Genomic DNA, 15,208 nt, shown 5'->3' with positions numbered 1-15,208 from the left:
GTGCCAAAGGCTCGATGGACAAATTGATGTATTATGAATGGCTTTCTCCGCTTCTTGTGTATCATGTCATTTTGACGTTCTTGCAATGTTGTGTTTCATTCTGTTTGTTTGCGCCTTCCAAGGTTGCTTGGATCTCTACTGTCGGAAAGGGAGAATGTGGTTGCTCAATGGGTTCTGTGATATCGTGTCTAAACACTTGAATTCCATGTGTACGTCGATTATCCTGTCAAATAACGAGGTATTTGAACCTGAATACCATTGTTTTGGTGGTCAATAACACCGAGAACAGAGGGAGGGGTTTGTACTTGCAGTGACCTGTCGTCGCAGGTCCAGCCATCGTCTAAAAGCTAACAGTTCGTTGATTCAAAAGTGTAGGATAGCTATGGGCCTCTGGAGGTATCTTGAATTAGTTGTGGCTTAGTGAGGTCGATACTGGTATTGAAGGGGCGGGCACCAATATATTTTGGCCCCCGCTAACATGTGTTGTAGCGCAAAAGGGACAGCCATGGATAGACGTTCGTCTCTATATTCTAACCTTTGACTGGTCATGCTAGAATATCAACGGCATATCCCTGAATAGGTGGGGTGTTACTGTTCCCTAGGTCGATGGACATGGTGTTCGATGTCGTCATTGCATGCTGAGGATGCATCGTTCTTGCCTTGGGAGCGATTGTGACACATCAGTTGCTGTGGCCTGTTTCCTTGTCAAAGAAGTTTCCTCTGGATCAAATCCTTTGCCCTTCACCTCCATCGACCGTTCCAGGCCTCAGAGAACGACGGGGTTTGTGGCTTGCGTTCCCGCCCGGCGCCCGGTGGCTGTGGCGTTTTCGGTGCTTGAACTATAGCAGTTCATAACTTCATATAAACTCAAGCTTCTTATCAAACTGGCGACGACAAATAATGACGCAGCGGAAAACTCACCCCGATTAACGCACTTCATATAATTGACGGCAAGCCACCCGGCATCCCGAGGAGAATCCTGCCTGACATGACCCACTCCCAGCTCAAGGATGTCGGTGCCGCCAATCGGGCGCGATGCCACCAGCACAGCGCAAGAGCTGAGTCGTCCCTTGCTCGGATAGCGGGGCGATAATGTCATTCTTCCCTCGTCCGGCGCGATCAGCAGAACTTAATCAGGGTTTGACATTGATGGGGGTCTCGCATCTTGGTGCCGCTGAGCACTACGACGCTTCAGGGAGGTGTTTAACTCGACCTCTATCGACCGGGCCGCGACCCCGGCCTGTCTGCAGTTTCAACAGTGTTGGCAGTATGTCGGAAATACCCCGACTATACAATTCTTCACCCACGGCGCTGGGTCTCAGCTGCCCTCGCCACAAGAGCGATCATGAAGTAAGCCGAGCTCATAGCTACCCAGCACCGCGCGTATGTGAAAGCGTTTTCTTGTACCGTCAGTAGGGGATCTTCGTGGACGAGGGAGAAAAGGTATCTCCTATGGCAGCTGGAGGGCAACTCGCGTGGTGACTCGCCGGTGATGTAATACCAGGCGAGGCTCCACAAACGGTCAACCACACCCAAGGAACTGGAAGACAGCACTGGAATAAAAACCTGCTCAACCCACTGTCACGCTGAATTTGTGCCGAATTCATCAATTCGAAGCGTTATTGTACTTCACTTGACGCCATGTCGCGACAGAACACATCTTCTCCTTATGAAGACCGCACCAAGAACAACAATATGTCTAGGCCGGCCTTTCGGATGTTACAAGGCCAGAACCAAGGCAATGGCAATGGCAACCGCGCTTCAGACCACAGCTCTGACCGCACGCTCAGCCAAAACACATCCGGCACCCAGACCGAGTCGACCCTTCATCCCAGCCCCGACCGCAGGTCTAGCAATACTCTCGCACGCAATGAAACACAAAACAGCGCACAACGGACGCAAACGTTGAACTCAGCGTACATTGACCCGCGATACCGTGCCCATAACCCGCAATATGGGCAAAAAGAGGATAAACCGGTGTGGGGTCTAACGCAGCCATTGCCTCGCGTCGTCAGGAATGGGCCATGGGGGAGGAGAGAGCCGGATCCCGATCAGGGAGAGGGTAAAGACGACAAAGGCGTGAAAGCGGATTTGGAGCCCGACATCGAGAAGCAACAGACGCAACAAACGCAGCAGACACAGCAAAGTCAACAACCCAAAGATGGCGGAACCCCGTCTGGCAACTACGTTGACCCCGAGTACTACAACCACAACCCACAATACGCCCAGAAAAAGAACGAACCAAACTGGAGTCTCGCGCAGCCTCTGCCACACGTCGTGCGAAGCGGAACTGGGCAAAATAAAGACGACGATGACGACGACGGCCACTGCTCGCCGGATTGCGGCTGCAGCTACATCAACAGCATAATCAGCCGCCGTTCGCAAAGTGAAGACAAGGAGCAAAAACAGAACCAGAAACAGAAGAAAAAAGGTGACGACACCGGCATGAACATCAACGCCCCCGATAACCGCGAGGCCGCCTCCGCCGAACCCCCCGCTGCCCGACCAGCCGACAACGCCGACGAACAGGGCCGCGCCGAAGCCCGCCAGCGCACGAAAGGAAACCGCGAGTTCTTCAACCGCTGGGGTAAAGTAAGACACTATGTGCGTCAGGAACTCGCCGAGTGGCTGGGTATGACGGTCGCCATGACATTGGGTCTCTGCGCTGGCCTGTCGACATATACGTCATCCACTCAAGCGGGATCCTTTGGGTCTCTAGCACCCTCGTGGGGCTTCGCATTCATGATAGCCATTTACATCTCCGGTGGTATATCCGGAGGACACCTGAACCCAGCTATCTCAATCTCAATGTGGGTATGGCGTGGCTTCCCAGCCCGCCGATGCGCAACATACACACTCGCCCAAGTCCTCGGCGCCGTCACAGCAAGTGGCATCGCCTACGCCCTCTACCACGACGCAATCGTCACCCTCGCCGCAAACAACGGCGTCCCACAAGTCATGACCGACGCCAAGTCAGCGATGGTTGTCACCCCCAAGTCCTTCGTGCACCCGGTCGCCGCCTTCTTCGTCGAATTCGTCGGCTCCGCCATATTGATCGGCGCAATCATGGCCCTCGGAGACGACAGCAACGCCCCCCCAGGCGCCGGAATGCAAGCCTTCATCATCGGCATCCTGATCACGGTCCTCGTGCTGAGTCTCGGCTTCACAACAGGCGGGTGCTTCAATCCAGCCCGAGACTTCGGCGCTCGCGTCGTGGTAGCAATGGCCGGCTGGGGCGGGCAATTGTTCTCTGAGTACCACGTCTGGTGGATTTGGGGCCCCTGGGTGGCTGATATCTTTGGAGGTCTGTTTGGCGGACTTATGTACGACTTGATTATCTTTACCGGTGGCGAGAGTCCCGTTAATTATCCGCCTCGACGGAGGAGAAGGGCCTTTTTTCTCAAGAGTCGGAATATGCGGAGACGCGTGGGGATGGGGAGGAAGAAGATTCCGGATTTGGAGAAGGCGGCTGAGCAGAATGAATAATGCCTCTCTCTTGGAGCGGATTGGAGCGGATTTGAGCGGATTTGAGCGGATTTGTGGAGGGGGTTGGGGTTGGGTGGAGGTTTGGGTTAGGGAAAGGTGGTTGGATTGCATTTTATTGTTTGGGATTATGTGTTGTTATGAGTATACGGGCATAGCGTGGTGTTATCTTGTTTTCTCTGTTCCTGACCTTTCCTTTGTGTGCTTTTCGTTATCTTGGTCGTTTCACTAGATATACCCTGGGATGTTATACACGTGCTATCTCAGTTTGTTTAGCTTTAGCGGTTCTAGAATGATACATCATATATTTCCCCCATAAGTTTTGCTATTGGAGTTCATAATAACAGACTTCCATTACCATTTCGTAGTGTATACTCCACGAAATGTGGCTTGGGTCTCGTTGATACCGTACATTGTGAAGTACCATAGCATAGTGGACTGGACGTCGCAGGAGATGCTGTATACATCCACGTTATATCCTAGGCATGAATGCACCTCCATTACTATGATGATGTTGCTTGAAGTGGACCACTTAGGTTGGCAGGGCGCCTGCATAGGACTGGAATCTATACCTGGCAACATGTGAGGTTCACCCTGTCAGGGTATGGTAGCGCTGGCCCGCAGTTAAGTTGGATTACTGGTGCATAACCGGTTATGTACAAGTATAGGTACCTACCTACCTAGGTAGGTATGGTCTCCCTGATCGAGCCAGGCTATTGCGCAGCCTACCGTGCGCAACTGGTTAGAACACCGATTCTAATATGGACTACTTAAAACGACCTAGCCTGCCTGCTACAACCTTATGGCATTGTTAGAGTATGTTATAGCATGAAGATGTATTATTGTTAGGAACAGGGAAAGCTTCCAATAGTCGAATTTTAGCTTGGAGGGCATGGATGGTGGATTGTTTCACTTGAGTTGAAAATCAAGTCGAAACGAAAATGGTTGGAATGGAAGAACGCGTAGGTATAGATCCACCTGAAGGTACTATATGCGTATACCTATCTTGAAGGCAGCTAAAAAAACCTATAGTGATAGCCAATCTCGAAGATAAGAAGGAAGCGCCGGGGGTATTGCGCAGAATATATACCGGTATAACATGAAAAGCGAAAGCGGTGCCGCCGACTGAAGTCATATCAGCTGCAAGCAAGTGCAACAAAATGCAAATATCATATAGCATCGGGGCCATAACGACCTTATTCAGGTACGTCAAGTTATCTCATTTATTCATCCTCCTCACCCCCGTGCTCAGAGAGTCATTGGATCCAAATGCCAACCCAACCAAAACGCCGCGCGACACTCGTTCTTTCCGGGGAGTAGAACCTCCCACCCCTCTTTCCTCATCTCATCACTCACCCCCTTGAAAACATCCTCCACAATCCCCGCATCGTCAGCCGGAAACTCAACAAGGACACTAACCCAAACCTCGGACTCCGGCCCACTCTGGTCCTTTCTTTTAGGCTCGTCCTCAAAGCTGCTAAATGAAAGAACATTCATGTGCTCACCGAAGACGTCGAGGATCGTATGTTCGATTGCTTGCGCGACGCGGAGTGCGTGGTCGAAGGGAACGGATGATTCGTGGAGGATTGCGCGGAAGGCGAGGGGATACGTGGAAAGGGGCATGGGGGAAATAGAGACGTTGGGGTATTTTGTGTGGATGGAGTAGAAAGTTGAGATGCAGGTGGGACACATGGTTTGAAGGGTTGTGCAGGGGGTGGGTGTAGGGGTGGAGCAGATGGATGGTGAAGAGGAAAGCATTGCAGATGGCGGATTGTGGGTGAGTTGGTTGGAGGGTGTAGATGAATTGATGGTATAGTTCTTTTGAGCGTTGGACGTGGACTCGCTATATATCAGGTAGCATTATGGGTGGAATAGAAGAACAAAGAAGCAGCTCGTTGTACTTCTCTTGCAAACTTGCGTCCTGGTGTCAATGGCTTTTGTGGGAGTAAACCTTGGAAGTCTTCCTATACGACCACTAGGTCTTTCACCTACTGACTGTGCTCTTCGTTGCCATGGCCCTGTCTTTGTGCTTCAGCTGAGGGGTCTTTTTATCGTCGGGTCTGAGAGATGTGAACAAACGTGTCTAATTCTAGATACTTTTGTACATGATATTGCTGGGTGTACCTAGCTCGGATCATTACCACTTCCTCAAACAATCGGCAGTTATCTCTCAGCATGTAGAAGGGCTGTCGATGTTTCAGCTCCCTGGGCTGGTTAAGGATCAAAGGAATTCAATGTTTATCCTAGCCTTTGTCAAACTCAAGAATGGTATCAAAGCCTTTGATAGAATTGATGCACATTCAAACTAAACAAAACTCGTCCGATCATGGCAAAGGCAGGGTAAATAGCTTGGGCTCGCAGATAGTCTAGACAAAGCTGTCGTGAAAGAAAGGCATAATGAGATGGTATCGTCGATGGTGGTCCACTTGATGTATGTAAGGAACTATCTTCTGCTTTATTTATGGCGACATTTGCCCTTCCTACACATTGAGCGTTCAAACAACTATTCGACACCCATACTGTATATCTTCTACACACCCAACAACCACAATTTCATAACCCACCACCAAAATGTCCTCCCAACGGTACACCCAATGGCCCCGCTACTACAGCTCACTATTCATCTCAACCCCCTAGAAGCCCAAGCCCAAGCCGGCTCCCAATCCAAATCCAAATCCAAACGCCAAAGCAAAAGCAGCATCCCCCCAGCGCACTGCGCCCTCCCTGCACGGACTTCAGCACAATGTGCATGCACTGCTGGGCGCTCATAGAAGCCGGGAAACAGTCTCCGCCAAAAGCGCACCTGCACGGGTTTGGACCGAGCAAAAAAGCCTGTATAGAGATGGGGCATATGTGCGACTATTGCTGGAGTGTGAACGAAACATCTGCCTCTGCTTCTGATAAGAGTAGAAAAGAAGCGGTCGTGAGTAAAGACGACAACTGTCTGTCCGTCAGCACAATGTGCGATAACTGCAGACGGTCGTTTCACACTCTAAAATCCACCACCCAGATCCAAGAAGAAGATTTATTAGCGACGCCAGGAACATACCCCGTCAAATTCTGGAAAAAGGTCGCCCGCGGCGCGGTCGACCAGGGCTTCGCGGCGTTTATAATCAGCGCTCTAGCCGAACGACTAGGTAAACTCTTCAGCGCCCCTGTGATTGTGCGCGCGTTCACAACCACACCGGCAGGCGAGAAAGTCCGAATCTCGCCAGCGTCCTCGTGGAGTTCCCGCATGTTGTGGATGCTAACGACGCGCTGCTGATGGTTATGTTTCAGGGACTTCCGGGGGAGGGCCTGGGGCAGGGGAGTAGCTGGGCGAGTCGGGTTGCGAGGAAGGATCAGTGCCTGAGTTATTTTCGGTTAAGATTCTTTCGGGCGATGGTGGAGTTTAATCCGGGGAGGACGTGGAGGGAGTTTCGGGTGTTGGAGACGTCGAGTTAAGCGGGTATGGTACTATTTTCTTAGCCCTAACTCGAGGGGAGTACATATCCTTGTTGGTTCATTTGTTCCTTGAAGAAATTTTATTGTATGAGATTTCCTGACTCAAGAAGACGAATACAAACAAACAATACCTTTGCGACTTTTTCCATTTCTCTTGTAATATTAGTAAAACTTTTACTAAGGATAAGCTCAACGCATTTATATTATTTGTTTGGCGCACTCGGCCGGGCAGTGTTGACCTCTATTATATGTTCAAACCCATGGTAACAGCAATAATGCTCGGAGCGACCGAAGCGGATCTGCGCCAGGTTATTGTCACTGGAAGTAATGATACTATCAGAACGGAGTAACTAGAGCGCGCCTATGCAGCAGACCAGGAAGCCTTGATGAAACAGGCAGCGGAAGAGACATGGTTGACAAAGGATGCTGCACTTAATGCAGAGGGGCGAATAGCTGAATTTCTCCGTTCCGCTTGCTGATTTATATAATGTCCTTCGCTCTGTGCTTCATCTTTAGAAAGGTGGCTTAGTCCTTTTGTATGATGCGCTATATTCGATTGGATTGAAATTCTATTGAATACTGTTTGCTTTCACTATGGCCAACCTCCCAAGAACCGGAAATTTGAGAATGTGACACGGCCATTGCGGATTCGTTAGCTGTGAACTAACCAGACGCAGCCAGTCTCGCGCTGAAAGCGCGAGTCCTTCGGCCATTGATTGCAGCCAAACAGACTCACGGTCAACAAGAGCCTATTTTATTGGAATCTGGAGCCTCGTGAATTAACTGGCCGCAAGGCTGCTGCGTTGAAGCCTTGATTGACCCCTTGCAGGGGTTATCCTCCCTCGCGAAAGAATCAGACGAACATCAGCTCAGCCGTGGGCGTGCTGTCACACTTCCACGGCTTCTGAAAATTGGTTTCGATAGCCCATTTTCTGACAGATCGAGACTGAGTCGTGAAAATCGGCGAGTCTGCTGAGAAACGAAATTTTATTGCTGAGCTTGATTTAGATGTATCGCCTGAGATTGCTCTGACCAGGCGACATTAGTCTATATGCCCGAAAAAGTGCAGTTCTTCGTGCAGCCATCTTACCCCGCATCAAGGTGGACACGGTACGACCTCTGCGACGGCCGTTGCGCGGGATATGCTTAGGGTTATTCTAAGTCAGGAAGAATTCTGTTTGTTACGCAGGAGAGGGTGTTCCCCTCTTGTCAATCTTCCTCGGCGGGGGATTGGGGTGTCTTCAAATGAGCTGTCAATCACATTCGAGTGCAGAGCTATATAGGTCCAGTCATAAAATGGCACACCAAAGACATTATCATCATTTTTGAATCAGATACCAAGCTCTGAGTGCAGATAACCATTCAACCGCTTGGGAATAGGGTTAGAGTAGTAATCAAACCGCGAATGTTATCGAGCATTTTGTGGACATAGTCTTCTTCTGAAAGTTTCCATTAGTTCGCATACTTCTCCCGATCAGAGAAATAGAACTATATAGTACTATTTAAAAGAATCTTTCTTTTAAAGCCCATGTTGTGGAGGCATGTTTCTAAGTACCTAGCTGCTTCTTGGAGCATGCTATAGCCTCCAAAACAAGCTCCGGCCTCAAGGTGTTGCGCAAGCCCACTAAGCGTGCTAAAGGACTGCTTTAATGCAGGTTCCCTGTTCAGCAAGGCTGTTGGACAACTGAATATCGCACTTGTATGGGCGGCAGATTGTCGGTGTTGCATAAGGGATTGCACGGATTTGAATGTTCTCGAGCAGTCAAGACATGATTTCCTTCCGGAGTCTACCGTTTTAAGATCAAATATGTGGGCTTCGGGTGGGTTGGTTTCCGCCAGGCAAAGCGAGCTAACAGATGCTGTGCTGCTTGGGGTATAGATAACCTGAGACTGAGTGCTATAATCCGAGGATACACTGAGAGTTTCGTCCAAAGTGCAAATTCGACTTGGCTGGGCCTGGTCGGAGATCACATGGTTGGTATCGTGCAGATGGATTATGTCATTGAGTTTCTCTCTATTCATGCCAGAAGGGCAAGTGCCGCTTTCAAGATGATGTAAAAGAGCTGAAGGGCTTTTGAACCTCTTCTGGCACCTTAAATCTATGCACTCCAGGTTGCTGAGAGGACGATGGACCAGCGACCTTTGGTGTTGCATCAATGCGGCTTGGCTTGAGAATCCCTGGTCACATTTGTCACACAAAAGCCCTTTTCTGGTCTTTCGGATAGGCGTATGGATCTTGTCCCGAAGATGTTGCTGCAGAGCAGCTTCATTAACAAAGCCACGATCACAATCACAGCAATGAAACTCGCTAATGTGACCTGGAGAAGTCTTATGCTGTTGAAGGGCATGGGCTGTATCGAAATGGATATCACATGCCCGGCAATAACAATGTCCAGTTGACTTTTGATGATGATTGAGAGATTTTCGTTTCTGAAAAAGTTGATCGCATGAGTCGCATCGTATTCTATGGAGCGCAAGAATATGCTGCTTTAAAGACAGAAGAGACATCAATTTTTTATTGCAATGGGGACATTGGCAGCTATGCGCCGCTCGTCGGTGTTGCCTGAGAAAGGAACGGTTTGCGAACAACCGACCACACTCGCATTTCAGCATGATTGCGTTCTGATGGACTAACAAAGTTAAGGTAGAATATGGTGCTTAGTATTTAGGTATGGAAGGGGAAGTAATAGTATAGATATGTTTGAAGCCAGGGCTTTTGTTTGCATACATTCCAGGACCCTTCCGGTCATACTTGGTAGCCTAGAATCACAATGGACTAGCTCTCTCATCTGGAACCATTTGCCCCACATACTAGGCAACGCAGCTTGGTCTCTGGCATTGACATGACAAACTATTGAGGATTCTTATGATTTTGATGTCGGTAGTAAGTGGTCGAACTCTCTCCCACTGAGAGGAGAATTGACAAATAAGAGAAGTTCCGACCAGTATTTCAATCAGTCATAAAACCGGCTTCATATATATCAGACGGAGAATGGGAGCCATATAAAGCGCGAAATGATATTCGAAGGGATCATGTGGGTGATGAGCTGCATTCTGTACTACATGACTGAAGAGTCCTAGTGAGCAACAGTTGGAGACGAAAGTGCCATAATACTAAAAGTAGCAACTGTGGGGTGAAAAGCATTGACGCAGTTGAAGAACAAATGTAGTTAGTATGTTTGACCTTGGCGATTGTTGCTGTGCCTGGACTTTCGCTACTTTAATGAAACCCATTATGTAGGGTCGCCGCATAAATCTGCATAAGAGCAGTGATGGCGTTAAGAGAGGTTTTTGCCAGCCACCCTCAATCTGCAGCAATAGAAAAACCCCAAGATACTGTACTAAATGGTTCGAAAGATTCTTTTCAACAAGTACGGATATTTTAGGGATAAAAAGGCCCTTGGAGCAGCAAACACAAAAAAAATTCCCCTATACCTTTTACAAGGTGAAATTTGAACGCCACTTACCCATCCGCTCTGTATCACAAACACGAAGGGCGCCCTCCTGAATATTTAATGAGACCGCCTGTGCGATGTAGAGCCACCTGATTCCTTTTCCGGGACTTGCGCCACCTGGCGAACTTACGGATGCAAACAATGTTGTCAAATAACAAGAACTCTTTATACGCCCGCCCACAGGGCGCTCGCCTGGAACGATATGTTCATACCCCTTGCCGCACCCAGTACTACACAATAACACCACCCAGGGATGAGGATAAAGGTTCCGATAGAGAACATTAGTGGTCTGCTCCTTGCACCCGCTTTGAAGTCCGATTTATGACGAGTAAACCCAACCCTTGAACTATTCGTAGCATCCAAGATTTATCGAGTGGTTGGTCTCGCCTCTCGCTACGACGAATGTACCAACACCCACCGAGGCAACATATCCTTCTTCTTGGGCGGAAAATTGCCCTCAGATAATGAAGACTGGATTCCAAACATGGAAGCGGTACAGGCGTTGATACGGTTTGCAATCGCCACCGGCCAACTCGACGTCGCTTAACCATAGAGTTGAAGACAAATCACCCACTCTTCCCGACCTAACTCACACCAACCACCTCGTGCCAGACATGGTAGACGCGCTTTAACTGCCGAAGATGGGATGTTGAACACCTAAAGAAGTGTCTTTAAGCCAGCCTACTTACAAAATTACTAACTCACGATAATCTCATACAATACTAATAGACGGCACGACATATGCTGAAAGCAAACCGGTATGGGCTTTCGGGAGACAAGGCACATCTGAGGAAATGTACTAGTAGACTAGTGATAGTTGCCCTTTTGGCTTAACCACCGGGCGTTAACAAATTGTTTGTTTATAACATGCGGTATGTTTTCTTTGGCAGCTGCGATATTTTCTTGCATAGTCCTAAGATTCTGGTCTACGTCAGAGATGCCCTCCGGTATGATGTTAATATTTTTAAATTTAAACCCGCTAAAAAAAGTTAGCTACGAAAGGAGATAGTTAGGCCTATACTTATATAATACTTAAGTTATTATTAGCTTTAAAAACTCTAAAGTTAGGCTTAGCTGCCTGTGGGAATTAGCTCTGGGGTGTAATAACATAATTACTTAATACTAGGCCTGCCTGGCTATTATTATATAAGCTTTTTATATTTTTAATTTATGTTTATGTGTCTAAAATAAATTGAAATAAGGTTACAATGCCTAAGGAAAGGGCACTGACTGTTCGCCTTATTTATTAATAAAGTAATTAGGAGGTCCTTAATTTCCTGCTTTAATATAAGGTAGTACTTTTTAGGCTATTATAAAAGCTTTGGCACTTTATAAACCTAGTATTAACCAAGTACTTTAGTTATTTACTTAAAATCCGCAAGAATAAGATTTATTATACTATTAAGTTTATTATAACGTAATCTAAAAAGGTCCCTATTATTTATTAGTAGTTTAATACAAGTATAAAATAAAGTACCTATTAAATCCTTAAATTAAATAAAATTCCAAGGCTAAGATACTTAGCAAGTTTATTATACAGCTTCCTTTCCCTGTAAAGTTAGAGCTAGATATGCTACTGCTAAGCTTCCTGTAACTTGCTTAAGATATGATTTAAACATGGGTTATTTTACTGCCAGATATTATCCAGGACCTTGCCAGCAGTAATATTATTTTTAATTAGCTAATACAATTTTATAAAGGTGGACTTTTAGGTAATTAATACCTGCTTATCAAACTATTCCAAAGCCCTAATTTACTTTTAAAAAGGTTAAAGATTATGTATCTATACGCCTTGAAAAAAGCCGTCTTAATAATGTCCCTCCACGATGTGTTATCCAACCATTAAATTTGAAGGTCTTTCTGAACCGACCGTACTATCCCTGCATAGATATGCTAGGGGGGGTTCGTAAAGCTCCTGGCTGAACTGGTGGACTACATCAATCGCCATTACTACCGTGATTGGATGAGCGCAAGAGGTGTTTTTATTATTTATTAAGGCATTATAAAAGGGTTTAAGAGAGCGTGCTAGTAAGTTAAAAGACGAAGGCGGTGGGTGCGCTGGAAGGCACGGATAAGATGCAGAATTGTTGGCTCCTAGAGCCAGTATATCTTGACGAGACAACCTGCTGCATCCGGGCTGCCCTTGCAAAAAGGAGTGCGGGAAATCGGATACGTCTGACTACAAACCGCAAGGGATATAGCTCCTTGCAAACGGCCATTCAGGTGCGGCAAGGGATGGCGTTCCTTAAACTAACCAGGCCAAACCAAGGGTATAAAGGCAGCAGCTAAACACCACGAGCAGTCAGTCAGCTGCTACTTCCGGCGTTATTGTTAGTCCCGGCTGTTACACAGTTAATTTGGTTGAGTTGCTTGAGACATTTTCGGGGATTGGGCCAGGTCCGTATCCAAAGCGGCGGGAATTAATTATAAATTATAAAAAGTCCGGTTTACTCTTTATTATATGTCCCTAAACTCCATTCCCAAAACCAGAAGAAGAAGTAATAAATCAGCATAAAGCAATTATCCCTTCGCGACCAGCTAGCCATGAAATCCCTAACCCTAACATCTAAGGATTCCGGGGGTTTGAAAGAATAATGAACAGGGATTAACTTCCGCTAAGTTAGAGATAAACTTGGCCTCTAATCCACTAGGACATCTCAGCGCCTTAACTAAATCAACTATGTCCGTGCCAACGGGGTTGGCGATCATGTTACACTGCCCCAGCTAGTTGTATGTGGCGACCAGTCCGCGGGGAAAAGTTCCGTCCTGGAAGGCATTAGCGGCATCCCTTTTCCCAGACAGGATGGATTATGTACCAGGTTTGCCACGGAAATTGTCCTGAGACATAACCCGCATGCGAATTGTTTAACGGTGACAATCATTGCTCATTAATCACAAGATAATAAGGAGAAACGACGCTTGGCCGCTTTTTAAATAGAGTTTGGCCACTTCTCCGAGCTTCCAGGGATTATTGAAGCAGCAGGGCAGGTAATGGGTGTTTAAAATTTAGAAGATTAAGTGGACTCTCCTGTGTTTACTGCTAATGTTTTACAATTAGAACTGGTAGGAGATACCGGGCTCCATCTAATAATTATTAATTTACCCGGGTTAATATTGGTTTCTGAAGACGAGCGCGACGTGCAGATGGTCAGTGACCTGGTGGACAGGTACCTTGAAAGCTCCCGGACCATTGTTCTTGCTGTTGTCCCAGCGAGTAGCGATGTTGATACTTAAGGTATTATCCAACAGGCGCGTTGCTATGACAAGGATGGCGTGAGGACTGTTGGAATCATCACGAAGCCGGACTTTATTAATACCGGAACCGAGCAGCGAGTTGCTCGCCTGGCGAAGAATTTGGATTGTACCAAGCTTAACCTGGGGTTTTTTCTTCTTAAGAACCCTGCGCCAGCTGAATTGCAGCAGGACTTCTCTCCGGCCGCTAGAAGATGTTTAGAGTAGCTTTTCTTTGCTATAAAGCCTTGGAAGAGTCTTGGGCTTAACCCCGCCTGTATTAGGATTAAGAACCTGCGGGTGTTTCTTTAAGACCTTCTTGACAATCACATTAAATAAGAATTACTAATGGTACAGGGGGAGCTATGTTAGCTTCTTAACTAGAATAGCCAGGAACTTGCTGCTCTTGGAATGGAATAAAATACCCCTATTTAAATCTGAGTATATCTCACGCAGATTAGCGCTGACTTCCAAGCTTTGGTGCGAGCTGGTGTGGATGGTGATTATAATAGGCGTGACGCAAGCTTTTTTAATGCTAAAGTAAAGACTCTTGCTAACCGCCTACGTGCTCTTATTCACCAAGAGAATGAGAAGTTCGCGAATTACATGAGGGATCACGGTCAGACGCGCAAAATTATCTGTAATAAATATAATGAATCCACGTCTTTAGACGGTATGGAGTTGTCTCTTAATAATTAGGGCCAGATCCTTGTTAGTAAGGAAGAAATGACTGCGTGGATTAAGCAAGTGAGTGCAAAACCCAATGACTTTTTTGCGTTACTAATACTTGTAGGTATATTAACAGACGCGCGGCAGGGAACTACCAGGAAATTATAACCACTCCCTGCTTGCGGAACTTTTCCATTCGCAGTCCATCCGCTGGGGCAAGATAGCTCGCGACCATCTTAATGCAGTCGCAGCCTTGGTTTCGAGCTTCCTACAGGCCGCATTGGAATTCGTGATTAAGGACGCCAAAGTCTGCCAAAGTGTGCAAAACTGCGTTTCTAAATCTGTTCAGGGGGATACCCAGCGCGCGATTAATAAATTAGGCCGTCTGCTCGAGGATGAAGCGCGACAACCAATTATATATAATTATTACTACACGGACAATGTCTAGAAGGCCCGAAATAATTAGTCAAAGCGCTAAATTCAGGATTTACTGCACAACGCCATACAGACAGACTGGAACGGCAAGTTCCATATAAATAATTTAACCAAGAGTATAGACAAGCTTGTATCTTTACTTTAGTAGCAGGTAATTATAGACATGACAAAGCAGGCCTGCTGCGAAGCCCAGAATAATCTAAGTGCATATTACAAAGTCCATCCACCCATTTTAATTAGGCTGCTCTCTCTAATGATGTTTTTATCAGGTTACCATGAAGACATTTATGGATAATACTTGTTAACAGGTTATTAAATAACATATTATTACAAAGCTCCCAGCCGTTTTTAAACCTGTTTTAGTGAGTAAATACAAGGACAATGACTTGCTTTAGATGGCGGCGGAATCTCCGCGTGTTAGCTTTCGCCGGGACGAAGCCCGCCATCTACAGCAAATTTTAGAAAGAAGTCTTGACAATTTAAGTATCTAA

At 46.9% G+C, this 15,208-nt stretch overlaps 5 protein-coding genes across 5 annotated transcripts; 3 read left to right on the top strand and 2 right to left on the bottom strand.

The window, feature by feature from the left end:
• Positions 1-1,641: 1,641 nt before the first annotated feature.
• BDW74DRAFT_176646 (putative aquaglyceroporin) lies at positions 1,642-3,486 on the top strand (the record flags this gene model as incomplete). The annotated part of the gene is made up of 1 exon (XM_073728678.1): positions 1,642-3,486. The coding sequence occupies one exon, from the start codon at positions 1,642-1,644 to the stop codon at positions 3,484-3,486; it is 1,845 nt and encodes a 614-aa protein (XP_073585772.1).
• Positions 3,487-4,731: 1,245 nt separating this feature from the next.
• On the bottom strand, positions 4,732-5,106 carry BDW74DRAFT_176645 (uncharacterized protein; the record flags this gene model as incomplete). Its single annotated transcript, XM_073728677.1, has 1 exon — positions 4,732-5,106. The coding sequence occupies one exon, from the start codon at positions 5,104-5,106 to the stop codon at positions 4,732-4,734; it is 375 nt and encodes a 124-aa protein (XP_073585771.1).
• A 1,120-nt stretch (positions 5,107-6,226) lies between these two features.
• Positions 6,227-6,748, top strand: BDW74DRAFT_176644 (uncharacterized protein; the record flags this gene model as incomplete). The annotated part of the gene is made up of 1 exon (XM_073728676.1): positions 6,227-6,748. The coding sequence occupies one exon, from the start codon at positions 6,227-6,229 to the stop codon at positions 6,746-6,748; it is 522 nt and encodes a 173-aa protein (XP_073585770.1).
• A 1,667-nt stretch (positions 6,749-8,415) lies between these two features.
• On the bottom strand, positions 8,416-9,772 carry BDW74DRAFT_167061 (uncharacterized protein; the record flags this gene model as incomplete). The annotated part of the gene is made up of 2 exons (XM_073726649.1): positions 8,416-9,180; positions 9,740-9,772. The coding sequence occupies 2 exons, from the start codon at positions 9,770-9,772 to the stop codon at positions 8,416-8,418; spliced, it is 798 nt and encodes a 265-aa protein (XP_073585769.1).
• Positions 9,773-12,926: 3,154 nt separating this feature from the next.
• BDW74DRAFT_167060 (putative dynamin GTPase) lies at positions 12,927-15,208 on the top strand (the record flags this gene model as incomplete). Its single annotated transcript, XM_073726648.1, has 12 exons — positions 12,927-12,963; positions 13,111-13,253; positions 13,323-13,377; positions 13,441-13,586; positions 13,632-13,837; positions 13,871-13,913; positions 14,070-14,296; positions 14,330-14,360; positions 14,419-14,724; positions 14,869-14,934; positions 15,053-15,079; positions 15,113-15,208. The coding sequence occupies 12 exons, from the start codon at positions 12,927-12,929 to the stop codon at positions 15,206-15,208; spliced, it is 1,383 nt and encodes a 460-aa protein (XP_073585768.1).

The sequence above is a fragment of the Aspergillus multicolor genome (genome assembly GCF_047715735.1).
Source record: "Aspergillus multicolor strain CBS 133.54 unplaced genomic scaffold BDW74scaffold_7, whole genome shotgun sequence".
In the NCBI taxonomy this organism is placed as follows: Eukaryota; Fungi; Ascomycota; class Eurotiomycetes; order Eurotiales; family Aspergillaceae; genus Aspergillus; species Aspergillus multicolor.
The sequence above is the reverse complement of the archived record's forward strand: the minus strand, read 5'-3'. Positions and strand labels throughout refer to the sequence as shown.